The sequence below is a fragment of the Mercenaria mercenaria genome, chromosome 13 (assembly GCF_021730395.1).
Source record: "Mercenaria mercenaria strain notata chromosome 13, MADL_Memer_1, whole genome shotgun sequence".
In the NCBI taxonomy this organism is placed as follows: Eukaryota; Metazoa; Mollusca; class Bivalvia; order Venerida; family Veneridae; genus Mercenaria; species Mercenaria mercenaria.
In genome coordinates this window covers 56,527,954-56,550,841 of record NC_069373.1, presented here as the reverse complement: position 1 = coordinate 56,550,841, position 22,888 = coordinate 56,527,954, and the positions used below count along the sequence as shown (strand labels likewise).

Below are 22,888 nucleotides of genomic sequence, written 5' to 3'. Positions count from 1 at the left end.
TTTGTTTGTTTGTTTTTTTAATCAAATATATAAAAAATGCATTCAGGCACATAACTTTTAGAAATAATAAATTATATGTGTATTTTGAATAATGATAACTCTTTATTGCTGGATTTTATTATACATAAAAGAGTCGTTATTTAGACAACACAAGGGGAATTATGCATTTTTAATATAAAAAATCGTTCTGTTCATATTCCATTTTATCTATTAAAAATGCAACTGAACGCTTCTTTAATTTCTAATAAAATCCAGCAATTATCATTTCTTTTTCTGGTTTTATTTTGTTACTTTTGATAAAAAGATCATAATCATTGAATAAACAAACTTTTAATTTCTTTTATTAAATTTTAAGTAATTATTTTATTGTTAAGGAGTGAGAACAATTGCTTCGCTATAAGAGTTATTATTTAATTGGTCGGGACATTACTCAACATCAATTAAATTAATTTTGTGTACATTCTTAAAAAAAAAAAAAACAAAAAACAAAAAAAAAAAACAGATTCCAATCAATAAAATGCAAAACACAGGAAATAACCAATTTATCTGTAGGCAATAAAATTTATGATTCTCTAACAATAATTAGGCTACATGTCAAGTCTACAGGGGTTTTATTGACCCTTATCAGACTGGACCAGACAGGATCTTGTATATTGGGGATTAAAAAGTCTGGTATTTGGGGGTGGGGGGGGTGTCACTTATATAGGAGATTTTCTTTGCCTTTAAATACATATTCTGCAGAGCTATGGGACTTTGTTTTTTGTTACTATACTATATACATTGAGTCTGCATATGCAATCTTGTACGCGCTTAATCTTCCGAATCATTCCACACAATTTAATGAAACACAAGTGATCAATACCAACCTTACTTGTGCATGGTGCATGTAAGATTCTTTCAGAAATATAATATGCAGAGTTATGTTACTTTGATTTTTGTTACTATACTACATACATAGAGTCTATATAGATACAGTCCACATAATTATGCAATCTTGTGTGCATCAAATTGATATGTACAGTGTCAGTGCATGCGGGGGGTACATTTCATCACCTTCAGTGATAGCTCTAATTAAAACTGTTTCCGGCATGAAATGACCAGTAAAAAAGCAGTTTTTTTTTTCAGAAACTGCAAATAACTGGTGGTGGCCAGTTTTCTGCAGTTGTTTTGAAGCTTTTGAAAAAGTTTTCACAAAAAGCAATTTTATGAGAAGTTAAATGCAGTTATTTTTAAGAGCAACTTTTACACCATCTTATGGACAGTACTTACGAAGTAGTATTTAAAAAAAAGAAACTGCTAAATACTGCTTCCTGATGTCCCATAATGCAGAGAAGTGGCAGCTTACAATGAAATCTAAAGCCTGTGAAAATGTAAAAATGGATTCTAACTGCACAAATACAATGTTAAACACAAAGTTATTTGGCAAAATAATGTACAAATAGTTAGATAATTGATAACAACTTAAGTTTACTAATAAGGCAGGATTGAAGTGTGAAAATCATGCACAGACTGAATAGATTTGTACATTTCCTGGAAACTGGTGAAAATGTGCAAATTCAGACCGAAAATTCTCAAGGATTCAAAAGATAAAGGAAAATCCCAGTTCATAACCTGTTTGAATCTGAGGTTTTGTATTTAAATAGAAATTTGGCTCATTGTGCATTTAATGGCTGGTTAAATCATCACAGACCAGTTTAATATTTAAAAGAAAGTAAAAAATGAATTACTTCCTTTGGACAAGTTGATGTAAATTCAAGGTTTCAAATATTTGATGTTAAATGTGAGTTCTGCTGTTTTTAGCTCACCTGTCAATAAGTGACAAGGTGAGCTATTGTGACCGCTTGATGTCCGTCGTGCGTTGTCCGTCTTCCGTCAACAATTTGTAAAAAAATCTTCTTCTTGAAAACCACTGGGCAGAATTACACCAATCTTCACAGGAATGATCCTTGGGTGGCCCCCTTTCAAAATTGTTCAAAGAATTGAATCTCACGGAGAACTGGTTGCCATGGCAACCGAAAGGAAAAACTTTAAACATCTTCTTCTCAAAAACCAGAAGCCCTAGAGCTTAGATATTTGGTATGAAGCATTGCCTAGTGGACCTCTACCAATTTTGTTCAAATCATGACCCCGGGGTCAAAATTGACCCCGCCCCAGGGGTCACTTGATTTTACATAGGAAAATTTTAAAAAAATCTTCTTCTCAAAAAGCAGAAGCCGTAGAGCTTTGATATTTGACATGTAGCATTGCCTAGTGGACCTCTACTAAAATTGTTAAAATCATGAACTCCGGGTCAAAATTGACCCCGCCCCAGGGGTCACTTGATTTTACATTAGGAAAATCTTCAAAAAATTTCTAAAAATAAACCAGAAGGCATAGAGCTTTGATATTTGACCTGTAGCATTGCCTAGTGGACCTCTACAAAATTTGTTTAAATCAATACCCCTGGGATCAGAATTGACCCTGCCCCAGGGGTCACTTGATTTTACATAGGAAAATCTTAAAAAATCTTCTCAAAAACCAGAAGCCCTAGAGCTTAGATATATGTTGTGAAGCATTGCCTAGTGGACCTCTACCATGTTTGTTCAAATCATGACCCCGGGGTCAAAATTGACCCCGCCTGTAGCATTGCCTAGTGGACCTCTACAAAATTTGTTTAAATCATGACCCTCGGGCTCAAAATTGGCCCTGCCGCCGGGGTCACTTGATTTTACATAGGAAAATCTTAAAAAATCTTCTTCTCAAAAACCAGAAGCCCTAGAGCTTAGATATTTGACTTGTAGCATTGCCTAGTGGACCTCTACTAAAGTTGTTCAAATCATGACCCCGGGGTAAAATTTGACCCTGCCCTAGGGGTCACTTGATTTTACATATGAAAATCTTCAAAAAATTTCTAAAAATAAACCAGAAGACCTAGAGCTTAGATATTTGACCTGTAGCATTGCCTAGTGGACCTCTACTAAAGTTGTTCAAATCATGACCCCGGGGTCAAAATTGACCCCGCTCCAGGGGTCACTTGATTTTACATATGAAAATCTTCAAAAAATTTCTAAAAATAAACCAGATATCTTAGATATTTGACATGTAGCATTGCCTAGTAGACTTCTACAAAAAAATTCAAATCATGACCCCGGGTCAAACTGGCTTCGCCCCATATGGTTACTTGATTGTACATAGAAAAATCTTCAAAACTTTCTAGAAAAAAACCCAGAAGGCCTAGAGCTTAGATATTTGACATGTAGCATAACCTAGTGGACCTCTACAAAATTTGTTCAAATCTTGACCCCCCAGGGTCAAATTGACCCAGCCCCAGGGTTACTTGATTGTGCATAGGGAAATCTTCATAAATTTGCTAAAAATAAACCAGAAGGCCTAGATCTTAAAGCTTTAGCTAAGAAATTTGTTCAAGCAAGCAACTCTACTCAGGTGAGCGATATAGGGCCATCATGGCCCTCTTGTTTTTGTGATGTCATTTAACTGCATAAAACTGATCCTGCAGTTTTTTGTGACATCATTATACCTCTTGGCTCATTTACACATTTCAGCCAGGTTAATTGCATTTTCACTGCACTTTCACTGCTTTTTCCATTAAATATGTAAATGCAGGAATTTGAAGACTAGTAACTGATTAAAAAAACTACCTTTTGAATGCACTGAAAAATAATGCTGAAAAACTGCTGTTTTACTGCCTTCCTTTAGCTTAAGGGTAATTATTACATTTGTAATTACAGAATAGGTAAATACTGGGTATGTTCAAAACATTAGTCAAACCAAGCTTTTAAAAATCTTCTGTGATATTAAGTTTCTTGTTTGTAGCTGTCAGATAATATCAAAACTGAATTTATTTTTAAACTAAATTATCATTTTTAGCTCACCTGTCACAAAGTGACAAGGTGAGCTTTTGTGATAGCGCGGTGTCCGTCGTCCGTGCGTGCATGCGTCCGTCCGTGCGTAAACTTTTCCTTGTGACATCTCTAGAGGTCACATTTTTCATGGGATCTTTATGAAAATGGGTCAGAATGTTCATCTTGGTAAATTCTAGGTCAAGTTCGAAACTGGGTCACGTGCCTTCAAAAACTAGGTCAGTAGGTCTAAAAATAGAAAAACCTTGTGACCTCTCTAGAGGCCAAAATTTTTAATGGATCTTCATGAAAATTGGTCAGAATGTTCACCTTGATGATATCTAGGTGAAGTTCGAAACTGGGTCATGTGCCATCAAAAACTAGGTCAGGAGGTCTAAAAAGAGAAAAACCTTGTGACCTCTCTAGAGGCCATATGTTTCACAAGATCTTTATGAAAATTGGTCAGAACGTTTACCTTGATGATATCTAAGTCAGTTTCGAAAGTGGGTCACGTGCCATCAAAAATTAGGTCAGTAGATCAAATAATAGAAAAACCTTGTGACCTCTCTAGAGGCCATATTTTCGATTGGATCTGTATGAAAGTTGGTCTGAATGTTCATCTTGATGATATCTAGGTCAAATTCGAAACAGGGTCATGTGCAATAAAAAACTAGGTCAGTAGGTCTAAAAATAGAAAACCCTTGTGACCTCTCTAGAGGCCATACTTGTGAATGGATCTCCATAAAAATTGGTCAGAATGTTCATCTTGATGATATCTAGGTTAGGTTCGAAAGTGGGTCACGTGCCTTCAAAAAGAAGGTCAGTAGGTCAAATAATAAAAAAGCGTTGTGACCTCTCTAGAGGCCATATTTTTCATGGGATCTGTATGAAAATTGGTCTGAATGTTTCTCTTGGTGATATTTAGGTCAAGTTTGAAACTTGGTCAACTGCGATCAAAAACTAGGTCAGTAGGTCTTGAAATAGAAAAACCTTGTGACCTCTCTAGAGGCCATATTTTTCAATGGATCTTCATGAAAATTGGTCAGAATGTTCACCTTGATGATATCTAGGTCAAGTTTCTTAAAAAACTAGGTCAATAGGTCAAATAATAGAAAAACCATGTGACCTCTCTAGAGACCATATTTTTCAATGGATCTTCATGAAAATTTGTCAGAATTTTTATCTTGATAATATCTAGGTCAAGTTCAAAACTGGGTCACATGAGCTCAAAAACTAGGTCACTATGTCAAATAATAGAAAAAACGACATCATACTCAAAACTGGATCATGTGGGAAGAGGTGAGCGATTCAGGACCATCATGGTCCTCTTGTTAAAAAAAATCTCCTAGTTGTTTTATCTTGCTCATCTTGTGACTGTTAAATGATATTTGAGTCGCGTCATATGTAAACCAACATAGTGCATTTACAACCAGCTTGGATCCAAACAATCCTGCGCATCCGCGCAGTCTGGTCAGGATACATGCTGTTCGCTAATGGTTTCTCTAATTGCAATAGGCTTTGAAAGCGAACAGCATGGATCCTGACCAGACTGTGTGGATCATGCTGGTCGCAAATGCACTATGTTGGTTTTCTTATGGCACGGCTCATTTATAGTTTTACCACCCAATTAAATAAAAAAAGGATTATATTTGCACTTTTAAATTAGAATAGGTCTGTTAAAACTAACCAGTACAACTATACAGGTAAGAGATACAGAGCCATCAGGGCCCTCTTGTTTGTGTACAATGCAGTAAGTGCCACACTGGTGCTCGAATGGCATGATTAGCAGCTATGATTTAGCATGAACATACGCAAGAAAAGGATTTTCAGTTTATTTGAGAAATTCAAAGTACAAATATAAATATACTGTTGGTTTTTGAGATTAAACATATATTTAGTATTAAGCAATGGTAAACGTTCATAAATATCTTATTATACCCCTCAACCCCCCCCCCCCCCCCCCCCCCACCACCACCAAACATGTTTGGGGGTTGGGGGTATATAGGAGTCAGTTTTGTCACGTCATGTCAAATATCCCGTCACGAAATCTATATCTCAGTTATTGCTAAATAGATTTGATTCAAACCTAAAATAGATGTTCTACCTTATCACCCACACCATGTGACACAAAGTGCATAACTCTGACACCAATTGTTTATGAATTATGCTCCTTTTACTTAGAATTTAAGATTTATTTTGATGCATTTTCACTATATCTCAGTTATAACTAAATAGATTTGATTCAAACTTAAAATAAACGTTCCACCTTATCACTTACATCATGTGACACAGGGTTCATAACTCTGACACCAATTTTTATGAACTATGCCCCCTTTTACTTAGAATATAAGGTTAATTTTGATTTTCACTATATCTCAGTTATTAAGAAATGCATTTGTTTCAATCTTGAAGTAGTTGTTCCACATCATCACTCATATCATATGACACAAGGTGCATAACTCTTGCACCAAATAATATTTCCTGAATTGTGTCCCCATTTCCCTTAGAATTGTATAATGTTTTGATACACTTTATCTAACTCTTATTATTTGGTATTTTTATGCCCTGGAAGGGAGGCATAATTATTATTAGCATTCAACTGTCCGTCCGTTAGTTAGTCACAACGTTAACTTTTTGCATGAAGGCACTTTACTCGCGAACAGTTGCACCAAAGACCTTCAAACTTCACATGCTGATAGTGCTTATTGAGTACACGACCCCTACTGTCTTTGGGGTCACCAGGTCAAAGGTCACAGGGGCCAACGTTAACTTTTTGCATGAAGGCACTTTACTTGTGAACCGCTGCACCCACGACCTTCAAACTTCACATGCCGATAGTACTTATTGAGTACACGACCCCTACTCTCTTTGGGGTCACCAGGTCAAAGGTCACGAGGGCCCAGTGTTAATTTTTTGCATGAAGACAATTTACTCACGAACCACCGCACCCAGGACCTTCAAACTTCACATGCTAATAGTACTTATTGAGTACACGACCCCTATTGACTTTGGGGTCACCAAGTCAAAGGTCAAGGTCACCAGGTAAAAGGTCAAGGCACTGCGGGGGCATTTGTCACCATAAGTGACAGCTCTTGTTTAACACAAACTCAAGCTATTGTGCAATATTCATCCACCATTGGAGTCATTAAATACTCCAGTGACAGTTCTTGACTTTAAATGTTTTTGGTACACAGGTGTAACATTATAAAATACATGTAAAGTTCAATTTGTCTACTACCACCAATTTTATATGTAGTTATGGCCCCTTTCCAACTAAAAATTTGTCAAACTCATGGTTGCTGGACATTAACTCATGAAAGGCTTGACAGCTGCTAGATTTAGGTAAATTTTGGTACACAGATGTGAAATCATAAAATACATGTTAAGTTTGATTTAAATTGCACCTTCTTGTGGCAATGTCTTTCTTATGGTTGCCATTCTTCTGGGACAAGACCGTATTGTGTGGGTATTCGTCACACCTGTGACAGTTCTAGTTTTGTCAGTAGACTAAATATTTTAGCTTTTCTTGCCTGTTTGTTTCTTAAAAAAGCAATTAATTTTCATCTTTCGGTCTGTTTCAGCACCACCTCCAGATGTCAGTACAGATGCCCCACCATCATATGAAAGTGTTACAAAGTAACGTTTCTGTGAATGCAAGACCTGGCAGAAAACATTTATTAGTCCCCAACTGGTTGAAAACCAGTTTCTGGGACTATAGGAATGCACTTTTCCATCCGTCATTTAGTCAGTCTGCAATTTCGTGTCCGGTCCATACCTCTGTCATTTATCAAGGGATTTTAATATTACTTGACACCAATGTTCCCAAAGATGAGACAATGTGTCATGTGCAAAACCTGTACCCCTGGCTCAAAGGTCAAGGTCACAATTGGAGGTCAAAGGTCAACGGAGCTTTTTTTCCTGTCAGGTCCATTACTCTGCCATCCATGAAGGGATTTTAATATTACTTGGCACAAATATACCTCATAATAAGATGATATATCATGCACAACTTTCAGACCCCTGGCTCAAAGGTCAAAGCCACACTTGGCAGTCAAATGTTTACATGGCATGAACAGGGTCTGTTTCTTGTCCGGTCCATAACTCTGTCTTTCATCAAGGGATTTTAATATTACTTGACAAAAATATTCCCAAAGATGGGACAACTTGTCATATGCAAAACCCGGACCCTTAGCTCAAAGGTGAAGGTCACAATTGGCGGCCAAAGGTCAACAGGGTTTTTCCTGTCTGGTCCATAATTCTGTCATCCATCAAGGGATTACTATATTACTTGGTATAAATTCCCCATGATGAGATGGAGATCAAAGGTCATTAGGATTTTTCCTGTGTCTATAACTTTGTCATGCTAAAAGGATTTAAATATCAGTTGACACAAATATTCCTCTGGATGAGACAACATGTCATTTACAATACCCAGGCCCTTGGCTGAAAGGTCAAGGTCACACTCGGAAGTCAAAGGCCAAGGGCTTTTTTCATGTCCAGTCTGTAACTCAACAATCCTTAAATGGATTTTACCTCCAATATTCGGAGAAGAGTGGCTATTCTAAACTCGCCCCAGCGTCAGCATGAGCTTTATTGGTTATTTAAAGTTTTTCGGCAACCTTTGTTTTTCTGTCATATCTTAGTTACTATTGCTTTTATCTTACAGTAACTTCACATAAACATTTCCAGCATACAAACAGTATTTGCAGGGGCTGGGTCCATTATACTCAAGGTCAAGGTCACCAAGGTGTTATACTTAGGTTATTTTAAGGTTAAAGTTTTTCGGCAACCTTTGTTTTTGTGCTCCCCATGAGTGGTGGGGGCATATAGATTTGCACTTTTCCGTGCGTCCGTCCATGCATGCGTCTGTCCGAGGTTCGTGACACGCCTAGCTCAAAAAGTATTTGATATAAATTGGTGAAACCTTGCATGAGTCTTTAACATGATATGAAGTTGCGCACCTCCTATTTTTCGTCTGGCTCCACCCCCTATTTTAAGAGTTATGGCCCCTGAAATAGTCAAAAATGCACATTTTCACCTTGTGACATGCCTAGCTCAAAAAGTATTTGATATAGATTCATGAAACCATGCATCAATCTTAATCATGATACTGACTTGCGTACCTTCTATTTTTCGTTTGGGTCAGCCCCTATTTTCAGAGTTATGGGCCCTGAAATAGTTAAAAATGCACATTTTCACCCTGTGACGTGCCTAGCTCAAAAAGTATTTCATATGAATTGATGAAACCTTGCACAAGTCTTTATCATGATATGAACTTGCGCACCTAATTTTTTCTCTCTCTTTTCTCCCTATTTTAAGAGTTATGGCCCTTGAAATAATCAAAAATGCATATTTTTACCTTGTGACACGCCTAGCTCAAAAAGTATTTCATATAAAATGATGAAACCTTGCACAAGTCTTTATTATTATTTGAAATTATGCACCTCCTATTTTTTGTCTGCCTCCACCCACTATTTTTAGATTTATGGCCCCTGAATTAGTCAAAAATGCACATTTTCACCTTGTGACACATCTAGCTCAAAAGGTATTTAATATAGATGATTGAAAACTTGCATGAGTCTTTATCATGATATAAACTTGCACACCTCATACTTTCGTGCTGGTTTTGCTCTCTATTTTTAGCTCACCTGTCACAAAGTGACAAGGTGAGCTTTAGTAATCGCGCAGCGTCCGTCGTCCGTGCGTGCGTGCGTGCGTGCGTCAGTCCGTAATCTTTTGCTTGTGACCACTCTAGAGGTCACATTTTTCATGGGATCTTTATGAAAGTTGGTCAGAATGTTCATCTTGATGATATCTAGGTCAAGTACGAAACTGGGTCACGTGCCATCAAAAACTAGGTCAGTAGGTCTAAAAATAGAAAAACCTTGTGACCTCTCTAGAGGCCATATATTTCACAAGATCTTCATGAAAATTGGTCAGAATGTTCACCTTGATCATATCTAGGTCAGGTTCGAAACTGGGTCACGTGCCTTCAAGAACTAGGTCAGTAGGTCTAAAAATAGAAAAACCTTGTGACCTCTCTAGAGGCCATATATTTTATGAGATCTTCATGAAAATTGGTCAGAATGTTCACCTTGATGATATCTAGGTCAAGTTCGAAAGTGGGTCACGTGCTTTCAAAAACTAGGTCAGTAGGTCAAATAATAGAAAAACCTTGTGACCTCTCTAGAGGCCATATTTTTCATGGGATCTGTATGAAAGTTGGTCTGAATGTTCATCTTGATGATATCTAGGTCAAGTTCGAAAGTGGGTCACGTGCCATCAAAAACTAGGTCAGTAGGTCTAAAAATAGAAAAAACCTTGTGACCTCTCTAGAGGCCATATATTTCACAAGATCTTCATGAAAATTGGTCAGAATGTTCACCTTGATGATATCTAGGTCAAGTTCGAAACTGGGTCACGTGCCTTCAAAAACTAGGTCAGTAGGTCTAAAAATAGAAAAAACCTTGTGACCTCTCTAGAGGCCATATATTTCACAAGATCTTCATGAAAATTGGTCAGAACGTTCCCTTGATGATATCTAGGTCAAGTTCGAAACTGGGTCACGTGCCATCAAAAACTAGGTCAGTAGGTCAAATAATAGAAAAACCTTGTGACCTCTCTAAAGGCCATATTTTCATGGGATCTGTATGAAAGTTGGTCTGAATGTTCATCTTGATGATATCTAGGTCAAGTTCGAAACTGGGTCACGTGCGGTCAAAAACTAGGTCAGTAGGTCTAAAAATAAAAAAACTTTGTGACCTCTCTAGAGGCCATATATTTTATGAGATCTTCATGAAAATTGGTCAGAATGTTCACCTTGATGATATCTAGGTCAAGTTCGAAAGTGGGTCACGTGCCTTCAAAAACTAGGTCAGTAGGTTAAATAATAGAAAAACTTTGTGACCTCTCTAGAGGCCATATTTTTCATGGGATCTGTATGAAAGTTGGTCTGAATGTTCGTCTTGATGATATCTAGGTCAAGTCCGAAAGTGGGTCACGTGCCATCAAAAACTAGGTCAGTAGGTCAAATAATAGAAAAACCTTGTGACCTCTCTAAAGGCCATATTTTTCATGGGATCTGTATGAAAATTGGTCTAAATGTTCATCTTGATGTTATTCTAGGTCAAGTTCGAAACAGGGTCATGTGCGGTCAAAAACTAGGTCAGTAGGTCTAAAAATAGAAAAACCTTGTGACCTCTCTAGAGGCCATACTTGTGAATGAATCTCCATAAAAATTGGTCAGAATGTTCACCTTGATGATATCTAGGTCAAGTTTGAAACTGGGTCACGTGCCTTAAAAAACTAGGTCAGTAGGTCAAATAATAAAAAACCTTGTGACCTCTCTAGAGGCCATACTTTTCATTGGATCTGTATGAAAGTTGGTCTGAATGTTCATCTTGATATCTAGGTCAAGTTTGAAACTGGATCAACTGCAGTCAAAAACTAGGTCAGTAGGTCTAAAATTAATAAAATCTTTTGACCTCTCTAGAGGCCATATTTTTCAATGGATCTTCATGAAAATTGATCTGAATGTTTACCTTGATGATACCTAGGTCACTTTCGAAACTGGGTCACGTGCGTACAAAAACTAGGCCAGTAGGTATAAAAATAGAAAAACCTTGTGACCTCTCTAGTGGCTATAGTTTTCATGAGATCTTCATGAAAATTAGTGAGAATGTTTACCTTGATGATATCTAGGTAAAGTTTAAAACAGGGTAATGTACCTTCGAAAACTAGGTCAATAGGTCAGATAATAGAAAAATCTTGTGACCTCTCTAGAGACCATATTTTTCAATGGATCTTCATGAAAATTGGTCAGAATTTTTATCTTGATAATATCTAGGTCAAGTTCATTGATTTTATCAAAGTTTTCATTCAATGTTTCTTCTTTTCACTGTATCGTTTCTGTATCGTGAAACAGGCCTATGATATGATATGTGATATAATTAATGTATCTTGATACAGTGAATTTCGATATATCGTTACATCCTTACGCTGACAGTAGAACTTTAGATAAATTACCTTAAGTTTAACATAGCATATTTCATTTAAGGTAGTATTGCATGTTTGATAAACTGGAACTTCTTCTAAAAACACTTTTAAGACTTGGACTTACACACCAGGAATACTATGGAGATGTAGTTTATAAAATTTGGATTTTTTTAGCTCACCTGTCACAAAGTGACAAGGTGAGCTTTTGTGATCGTGCGTCCGTCCGTGCGTCCGTCCGTAAACTTTGCTCGTGACCACTCTAGTGGTCACATTTTTCATGGGATCTTTATGAAAGTTGGTCAGAATGTTCATTTTGAGGATATCTAGGTCAAGTTCGAAACTGGGTCACGTGTCGTCAAAAACTAGGTCAGTAGGTCTAAAAATAGAAAAACCTTGTGACCTCTCTAGAGGCCATAATTTTTAATGGATCTTCATGAAAAGTGGTCAGAATGTTCATCTTGATGATATCTAGGTCAAGTTCGAAACTGGGTCACGTGCCATCAAAAACTAGGTCAGTAGGTCTAAAAATAGAAAAACCTTGTGACCTCTCTAGAGGCCATATATTTCACAAGATCTTCATGAAAGTTGGTCAGAACGTTCACCTTGATGATATCTAGGTCAAGTTCGAAACTGGGTCACGTGCCTTCAAAAACTAGGTCAGTAGGTCAAATAATAGAAAAACCTTGTGACCTCTCAAAAGGCCATATTTTTCATGGGATCTGTATGAAAGTTGGTCTGAATGTTCATCTTGATGATTTCTAGGTCAAGTTCGAAACTGGGTCACGTGCCATCAAAAACTAGGTCAGTAGGTCTAAAAATAGAAAAACCTTGTGACCTTTCTAGAGGCCATATATTTCACAAGATCTTCATTAAAATTGGTCAGAACGTTCACCTTGATGATATCTAGGTCAAGTTCGAAACTGGGTCACGTGCCATCAAAAACTAGGTCAGTAGGTCTAAAAATAGAAAAACCTTGTGACCTTTCTAGAGGCCATATATTTCACAAGATCTTCATGAAAATTGTTCAGAACGTTCACCTTGATGATATCTAGGTCAAGATCGAAACTGGGTCACGTGCCGTCAAAAACTAGGTCAGTAGGTCAAATAATAGAAAAACCTTGTGACCTCTCTAAAGGCCATAATTTTCATGGGATCTGTGTGAAAGTTGGTCTGAATGGTCATCCTGATGATATCTAGGTCAAGTTTGAAACTGGGTCACGTGCGGTCAAAAACTAGGTCAGTAGGTCTAAAAATAGAAAAACCTTGTGACCTCTCTAGAGGCCATATATTTCATGAAATCTTCATGAAAATTTGTCATTATGTTCATCTTGATGATATCTAAGTCAAGTTCGAAAGTGGGTCACGTGCCATCAAAAACTAGGTCAGAAGGTCAAATAATAGAGAAACCTTGTGACCTAACTAGAGGCCATATTTTCCATGGGATCTGTATGAAAGTTGGTCTGAATGTTCATCTTGATGATATCTAGGTCAAATTTGAAAGTGGGTCACGTGCCGTCAAAAACTAGGTCAGTAGGTCTTAAAATAGAAAAACCTTGTGACCTCTCTAAAGGCCATATTTTTCAATGGATCTTCATGAAAGTTGGTCTGAATGTTCATCTTGATGATATCTAGGTCAAATTCGAAACAGGGTCATGTGCGGTCAAAAACTAGGTCAGTAGGTCTAAAAATAGAAAAACCTTGTGACCTCTCTAGAGGCCATACTTGTGAATGGATATTCATAAAAATTGGTCAGAATGTTCACCTTGATGATATCTAAGTCAAGTTCGAAAGTGGGTCACGTACCTTCAAAAAGTAGGTCAGTAGGTCAAATAATGAAAAAACGTTGTGACCTCTCTAAAGGCCATATTTTTCATGGGATCTGTATGAAAGTTGGTCTGAATGTTTATCTTGATGATATCTAGGTCAAGTTTGAAACTGGGTCAACTGCGATCAAAAACTAGGTCAGTAGGTCTTGAAATAGAAAAACCTTGTGACCTCTCTAGAGGCCATACCCTTGAATGGATCTTCATGAAAATTGGTCAGAATGTTCACCTTGATGATATCTAGGTCAAATTTGAAACTGGGTCACCTGCCTTAAAAAACTAGGTCAGTAGGTCAAATAATAGAAAAACCTTGTGACCTCTCTAGAGACCATATTTTTCAATGGATCTTCATGAAAATTGGTCAGAATTTTTATCTTTATAATATCTAGGTCAAGTTCAAAACTGGGTCATATGAGCTCAAAAACTAGGTCACTATGTCAAATAATAGAAAAAACGACGTCATACTCAAAACTGGATCATGTGGGAAGAGGTGAGCGATTCAGGACCATCATGGTCCTCTTGTTTTATATTTGTAATACGAGTTAAAAAGTTCATCAAAAGAAGATACAATGCGAAAATCGTGATGCACAGTACATCTTTCATGATTAACCCCTCTACAGTTAATTGCTACGCTTTCCTATTTGATGACTGATAAAGTGTAAGACTCCATGATGCTTTTCTCCTACATGCTACATAAAACGGACGGAGGGAGTGGAATTTTGTCTTGCAGCTTTCTTAGTCGTGCCCTTAAAAGTTAGGCTTTTAGTGCTCTTGACTTCAGACAAGTTGTTGAGTACATTGGTGTAATTATACTTTAGATTTACCTTAATTTTACGTTTTACTTACTCTGATCTGGGTTTATTTTCGCTAATGTTAGAGCCTTTCTCAGCGGGGATTTTATTTACATGGTGTGTAACTTGTAAAAATTAGGGTAAGTGCGAGGTTGGCATGCTCTAAACGCATTTTAAACCCCCCAGTTTCCTTTATATAGGTTAATGACCATTCTAATGCGGTACCCCTATTTTCAACTTGTTTTCCATCTGCCTTGTATTTTGTGTTGCCTTCTTATTGCTAGCATTTCTTTCCTCTTTCTCCTCACTCCCCCTATCGCTCCCGTCCTTTACCCTTGCAGTTGTGCTCTCTTGTTTTGGCATCCCTCCCCCATGAGTAAGTTTTCGTGCCCACCTTAATTTTGGCTGCAGGAATCTTAAAGCAATGTTTCCTACTTATATATGTGCGTTTGTGTATCTTGGGTAGTGCCTTACAGTGTTGTTATATCGTACTTGTCTGTTAGTTAGTTATGTGTGGGTGTGAGTGTTTGTTCTTGGTACATTAATTTCCTGCTACTGTGGTTTATGTTGTAGTGTAACTTTGATTAAGGAATGTAGCATTCCCTTTGTATATTTATCCATGTTCTACTTTCCCCTTTAACCCCCTCCCCCACCCCCTTTCTACCCTTTACCCCATTTTGCATGTGTACTTGGATTTTTGAAGTAACCCCTCTGTAATATTTTTCCATTACACTTTCTTTTTGTTGTGGGCCTACTTTGCAAATTAGTGGCTCTGGGGCTGTGTTTGTGGTGCTCTGTGTTTCCGAGAATTCTACCCTTACCTTATCTTTTCTATAATTTTCATTATTATTTTTAGTAACCGTTAATTGGTCCAGGACTGGTCTATCATTCAGTTTGGGCAGTACCATTTATTATTCGAAGGGGAGTTTGATGGAAGTTTATGAACAGTGCAGACCATGATCAGCCTGCACGTTAAACTACTAGTACATTGTATAGGATACTGAAATAAGGAATTTCCACAAAACTGTTAACGTCACCAACACGCATCATTCAAAAATAGACACAATAAAAATCTGTTAACATAGAGGATATTTGTTTGTTTTGAGTGAATATGGTATATATCTCACTGAGAAGTGAGAAAATTTCAAATATTTTCACGAGCGCGTAGCGCGAGTGAAAATGTGAAAATTTTCTCACTTCGAGGTGAGATATATTCCATATTCATGAAAAACAAACAAATTTTCTTTTTATTTTATGCTCACTTACATTGAGAAATGCATTTTGCAACTGTTTTAATCTCAGCGTGGGAAACTGACGCACGTAAACAGACATGACATCAGACGTGCTGTGACGTTATAAAGACGCATGCAACATAAAGTTCCATTTTGCTGCATAACGGTATGGAATTCTCTTTAAGTAAAATAATTTGAATCGAGAAATATATTATTAAGAACAAAGTGCGACTATAATTTTCATCCTGTTTTAAGCAAATAATTCAAAATTCTTACACAATGTATGAGGGGGCGGAGCTCATATCTCTCACAGTGTGAAAATAAAGATTTCATATTTTCACAGTGTGAGCGATGAGATATGAAAATATTTAACTGATAGAATACAGTATTTCATTAGTTAGCATAAAATAAATTTCATTATTTATTAATAATAACAATGAAACCCAGCCTCCAGTAAATTTTGATAACTGTCAATAAGCTTTTCATACACAAAAGAGCAACAGTTAAATGAAGATCCAATAAAAAATAGTAGCTTTATTCAGTTATAAGTTAGAATACAGCAGCTATAAAACACATGAAGTGAGATAATATTTGTTTAGAATTTGTTCAAGCCTCTTTTTAGCTCACCTGTCACATAGTGACAAGGTTAGCTTTTGTGATCACGCTGCGTCCGTCCGTCCTTTTGCTTGTGACCACTCTAGAGGTCACATTTTTGTGGGATCTTTATGAAAGTTGGTCAGAATGTTCATCTTGATAATATCTAGGTTAAATTCGAAACTGGGTCACGTGCCATCAAAAACTAGGTCAGTAGGTCTAAAAATAGAAAAACCTTGTGACCTCTCTAGAGGCCATATATTTCACAAGATCTTCATGAAAATTGGTCAGAATGTTCATCTTGATGATATCTAGGTCAAGTTAGAAACTGGGTCACGTACCTTCAAAAACTAGGTCAGTAGGTCTAAAAATAGAAAAACCTTGTGACCTCTCTAGAGGCCATATATTTCACAAGATCTTCATGAAAATTGGTCACAAGTTCACCTTGATGATATCTAGGTCAAGTTCGAAAGTGGGTCACGTGCCCTCAAAAACTAGGTCAGTAGGTCAAATAATAGAAAAACCTTGTGACCTCTGTAAAGGCCATATTTTTCATGGGATCTGTATGAAAGTTGGTCTGAATGTTCATCTTGATGATATCTAGGTCAAGTTCGAAACTTGATCATGTGCGCTCAAGAACTAGGTCAGTAGGTCTAAAAATAGAAAAACCTTTTGACCTCTCTAGAGGCCATACTTGTGAATGGATCTCCATAAAAATTGGTCAGAATGTTCATCTTGATGATATCTAGGTCAGGTTCGAAAGTGGGTCACGTGCCTTTAAAAAGTAGGTCAGTAGGTCAAATAATGAAAAAACGTTGTGACCTCTCTAGAGGCCATATTTTTCATGGGATCTGTATGAAAGTTGGTCTGAATGTTTATCTTGATGATATATAGGTCAAGTTTGAAACTGGGTCAACTGCGAGCTAGGTCAGTAGGTCTTGAAATAGAAAAACCTTGTGATCTCTCTAGAGGCCATACCCTTGAATGGATCTTCATGAAAATTGGTCAGAATGTTCACCTTGATGATATCTAGGTCAGTTTTGAAACTGGGTCTCGTGCCTTAAAAAACTAGGGTCAGTAGGTCAAATAATAAAAAAACCTTGTGACCTCTCTAGAGGCCATACTTTTCATGGGATCTGTATGAAATTTGGTCTGAATGTTCATCTTGATGATATCTAGGCCAAGTTTGAAACTGGGTCAACTGCAGTCAAAAACTAGGTCAGTAGGTCTAAAATTAGACAAATCTTTTGACCTCTCTAGAGGCCATATTTTTCAATGGATCTTCATGAAAATTAATCTGAATGTTCACCTTGATGATATCTAGGTCAGTTTCGAAACTTGGTCACGTGCGGTCAAAAACTAGGCCAGTAGGTATAAAAATAGAAAAACCTTGTGGCCTCTCTAGAGGCCATATTTTTCATGAGATCTTCATGAAAATTAGTGAGAATGTTCACCTTGATGATATCTAGATAAAATTCAAAACAGGGTCACGTACCTTCGAAAACTAGGTCAATAGGTCAAATAACAGAAAAACCTTGTGACCTGTCTAGAGACCATATTTTTCAATGGATCTTCATGAAAATTGGTCAGAATTTTTATCTTGATAATATCTAGGTCAAGTTCAAAACTGGGTCACATGAGCTCAAAAACTAAGTCACTATGTCAAATAATAGAAAAAACGACGTCATACTCAAAACTGGGTCATATGGGAAGAGGTGAGCGATTCAGGACCATCATGGTCCTCTTGTTTAATATTTCTTAAGTATAGCAGCAGCTCAAGGCCAGAAATTCAAGATTGTGAACCCTGAAAACAGGCAAAGTGGAGTATTTATTCCTCCCAGTTTTCACAAAAATAAGTGTGGAAGCGCACATTTTAAGTGCACACTCAAAAATGTGAGGATATGTGAACTCCATCCATTATAGATAAATGTGAACCCAGCTTCACCGAAAAAAAAAGCTCTGGAAGTGTGGAAGCTGTGAACTACAGGAAACAAAAGCCAATATTTCTGTTAATAATCTAAATGATTATAACATCAACTTTCCAGATAAGGGAGTTTCTTGCAAGCATAATGATATGTGTTCTAAATTCTTTTCTGTATTCAGCAGTGTAAACAAAGTCTAGGCAGTAGTTGCTAACCAACTACCCATAATGCATTGCAAGTACAACAACAACAGCATGTCTGCAAAACCAGAAAGTCACTTGTTTTCAATAACTGCTTATGTAAATTTATAAAGCATGTGGATCAAACTAGATTGTAAAAGAATTACTTGAAATAGCCTATGACCTTATAATAAAATTACAGTTCAGCTTAAAGCCCCATACAGTTAAGCTAAGGTAACTGTGCCCTGAAGTTTTAAATTGTTTGAAAAAAATTACCAGTAGGGGACTTCTGTATTATTATTATTATTGTTATTATTATTATTATTACTATTATTATTATTATACCACATTTATATAGCACTCTTTTCATGCACATGTACACGTTCAAAAGTGCCACTGCAATACTCAGTCACTTGTTTTACTCGGGAAATTTGGTTGAAGTTTGCATGCAAGTTATTATTATTGCCATAATAATATTTGATATTGTTATAAAATAACATAACTGTTTACCTGACTATTATGCTCATCTTACCCCTTATTGGACAAAGAAATTAACAAATTGTCAAACACACGGTCCAATGGGCATCTCCGGGCCGGGTAATGACTGCGACATAAGATTACTATTATTATATACCAGATCTATATAGCTTCTGTCCATAACAAACACGTTCAGAGGGGCTCTACATAGCATGTTGTTAGGTGTTGGAGTATGTAGTAAAGGCGATATTTTTGGAAGTTTAATTGCAGGGTTTAATCTCATTACGTTTTAGCTCATTTTTAGCTCAGCTATTCTACTCACCCTGTTGCCAGCGTCAGTGTCACACCTTTCTTAAAGTTTTGCATGCAAGTACATATAGCTGTCATCTAAAGGCATATAGCTTTGAAACATATTTTCTTCTTTTTTCTAGGTTAATTACCAACCTCACTGAGTCAAGTCCCATAACTCTGACATGTATTTTGGCCAAATTATGCCCTCTTTAGGCCTTAGAAAATCCTAGTTAAAGTTTTGTGTGCAAGTTACTATCTCCAAAACTAATGAAGATAATGAATTGAAACATCATGTCATGATGTTTCTTGGGGATGAAAAACTAGGTGATAACATGATGTCCCATAAGGCTGACAAGTATTTTGGCCAGATGATGCCCCAATTTAGACTTAAAAATTCTTCATTAAAGTTTTGTATGTTACATGATGTAATACCTGTTATTTAAAGACATACAGCTTTTATTTTTTATTTTTCTAGGTCAGTTACAGACCTCATAATGTCATGATCAAGTCCCATAACTCTGACATGTAATTTGGGCAAATTCTGCCCCCTTTTGCATTTAAAAATCCTAGTTAAAGTCTTGCATGCAAGTAACAATCTCCGAAACTTAAGCAGAAATTTATTTGAAACTTCACATGTGTCTTTGGGGTTATAGAACTAGGTGAAAGTGTCTAGACCCGTAACACTGACATTTATTTTTAGGCCAGATTATGCCCCATTCTGGACTTAGAAAATCCTGGTTAAAGTTTTGCATGCAAGTTACTGCCTCCAAAACTACTGCAAATATTATATTGGAACTTTACACTTTTCTTCGGTTCATAGCATCAAATTATATAACTCTGACTTGTATTTTGCAAAATTTTGTTCCCTTATGAACTTAAAACTTCTGGTTAAAGTTTTGCATCCAAAACTAATGCAGATACTGGATTGAAACTTTATAGATACTTCAACATTCAGGGTAATATATTCTTGCTTCTGGAACAATTTGAATAGTCGAGCATTGTCTGTAGTATGGACAGCTTTTGTTAAATGTAGTCGTGTCACATATAAATCTTCTTGACAAAGCTCTGATGGGAAATGTATTAAAGTTAGTTCAACCAATAACCTTGTATAAATGTGTCCCAGAACAATCAGGAAACTTGTTTTTTCATGGAGAAAGAATGTTTTTGATATTTTGTATATTAGATTATTTCAGCTTTTTAGCCCATTTTACCAGCAAGTGTAGTGTTGTTTTTTTATTCCTTTACATTCATGATATTGTTTTAAGGTAAACAGAATGTGCTGTATTTTAGATGTTTGTTTATTCAGATTGTTTTTAAGATTTTGTAATACCTTTACATTATGACTAATTTGGTTTACTGCTGATTTTATACAGGTCATTTGTAACAAATAAAGTTTTATATATATACATGTATATCTTTTTTATTATAGTTATGACCACAGTACCTATTAAGTGAATCCATTAGCTTTCAAAAATGAGTGCTTCTGGTGGTTTTAAACTGTAAATAGATTTTAAATTATATTATGCCACCAGATATAACGTATATGGAAGCTATATCAGGGTTACGCATGTCAAACCTTCTGTCTGCTCCATATGGAAGATTTTCATAAAGCTAAGCTCTGGTGTTAAGCTCATCAAGTTGACGTGCAGAGTGCACAACCCAGGTCTCAAGGCTCAAGATTAAGGTCACACTTGGAGGAGCTTAAGTTTGAATCTGTCCCATATTGTCTAATCCTCTTGAAAGGTTTTCATCAAAGTTACATCAATTGTTAACCTAACTAAAAAGAAAAGTGACAAACTAAACTCCACAGGTGGCCTAACATGACAAAAATGAAAATGTTACAGGCACGGTTTGATTGAGCTAGTTAATATGCAGTAATAGAAATGCATGGTATTGCCCTCTAGCAGTGAGATGAGCATAACGCGACATTTGCAAATGTTAAAGAAACAAATACAATTAAGACAATAAGCAGAAGGCAAAGCCTAGATCACTAGCTGCAAAGTCAAGGTCACATTGGGAGGTCAAAGGTCAAATAGCTGAACTTTGTGTCCGCTCCATATCTTCTTAACTGCTCAGATGATTGTCATAAAGGTAGCATAGTTAACCTTACCTAGATGATGTGTAAAGCATACAACCCAGATCGCTAGGTTCAAGGTAAAGTCACACTTCGGAGGTCAAACAACTTGATCTTTGTGTCCACTGTATATTCTCTAAACCACTGAGAACATTTTCATCATATCTACAACATAACATCCAAAGCAAAAAAATCCCTAAGATTCCTCAAACGAAATGTCAGAACCCCAAATAAAAGAGTCAAAGAAGTTGCATATAAAACCTATGTTAGACCTCAGTTAGAGTACTGTTCCACCATATGGCATCCATGGCAAAAATACCTAACCCATAAAATCGAGCAAGTTCAAAGATCTGCAGCAAGATATGTCTATAATGACTACAATTACACCAGTAGTGTCTCCAAAATGATAATTGAACTAAACTGGCAAAGATCAGTGCAGTTACTATGTTGTACAAGATCCAACAACACCTTGTTTTTGTTGACCACGGTCTCCTTAGACCTACTAGAAACTTAAACCTACTTGATATCATATTCAAAGACACATTATCAGGCAAACTCCTTTTTTTCCCAGAAGCATACGTCTGTGGAACGGTCTCCCTGTGTCTTTTCAAGCTAGTCCCTGCTTAGAAGTATTTGCTGGGCAGCTACCACCCTTCTATCAGTTCTAATTCAACGTCCTGCTTTTCCTTTTTAACCTGACCTGTGAAATAGTTTTTTACTTTATCTTTGAGATGCACGTAATCTCTGTATTCTTATTATTAGTCCCCTACTGGTTGAAAACCAGTTTCGGGGACTATAGGAATGCGCTTTTCCGTCCGTCATTCCGTCCGTCCGCAATTTTGTGTCCGGTCCGTAACTCTGTCATCCATGAAGGGATTTTATATTACATGGCACAATGTTCCCCATGATGAGACGACGTGTCATGCGCAAACCCCGGACCCTTAGCTTAAAGGTCAAGGCCACAATTGGAGGTCAAAGATCAACAGGGCTTTTTTCCTGTCCGGTCCATAACTCTGTCATCCATGAAGGGATTTTAATATTATTTGGCACCAATGTACCTCATAATAAGACGATGTGTCATGCATAACTTTCAGACCCCTAGCTCAAAGGTCAAGGTCACACTTGGCAGTCAGATGTTTACATGCATGAACAGGGTCTGTTTCGTGTCCGGTCCATAACTTTGTCATTCATTAAGGGATTTTAATATCACATGGCACAAATGTTCCCCATAATGAGATGACGTGTCATGCGGAAAGCCCAGACCCCTGGCTCAAAGGTCAAGGTCATTGGAGGTCAAAGGTCAACAGGGATTTTTTCCTGTCTGCACCATAACTCTACCATCCATGGAGGGATTTTAATATTACTTGGCACAAATGTTCCCCATGATGGATGAGACGACGTGTCATGCGCAAAACCCGGACCCCTAGCTCAAAGGTCAAGGTCACAATTGGAGGTCAAAGGTAAATAGGGTTTTTTTCCTGTCCGGTCCAGAACTCTGTCATTCATCAAGGGACTCTTGTTTTTTGTTGTTTTTTTTTTGTTTTTTTTTAGTATAAATAACATATGATACCTTTTTGATAATCGGCCAAACTATAGGTTTATACATGTATACAAATTTTAATCCAAGTGTTTTGTTATAACATATTGTATATATAGTACAATATTGTTTAT

The 22,888-nt window shown here is 36.8% G+C and overlaps 1 protein-coding gene across 6 annotated transcripts in view; it reads left to right on the top strand.

Moving 5' to 3' along the window:
- LOC123529608 (uncharacterized) overlaps positions 1-20,547 on the top strand; it is a 76,499-nt gene extending 55,952 nt beyond the window's left edge. For 5 of the 6 annotated variants that reach the window (XM_053521904.1, XM_053521905.1, XM_045310002.2 and 2 more), the window contains one exon: positions 7,421-20,547. In XM_053521904.1, the coding sequence (XP_053377879.1) occupies positions 7,421-7,479 (59 nt within the window). In that variant the 3' untranslated portion in view covers positions 7,480-20,547. The remainder of the gene's footprint in view (positions 1-7,420) is intronic. The other variant, XR_008366803.1, reaches the window with a different exon arrangement.
- The last annotated feature ends 2,341 nt before the right edge of the window (positions 20,548-22,888 follow it).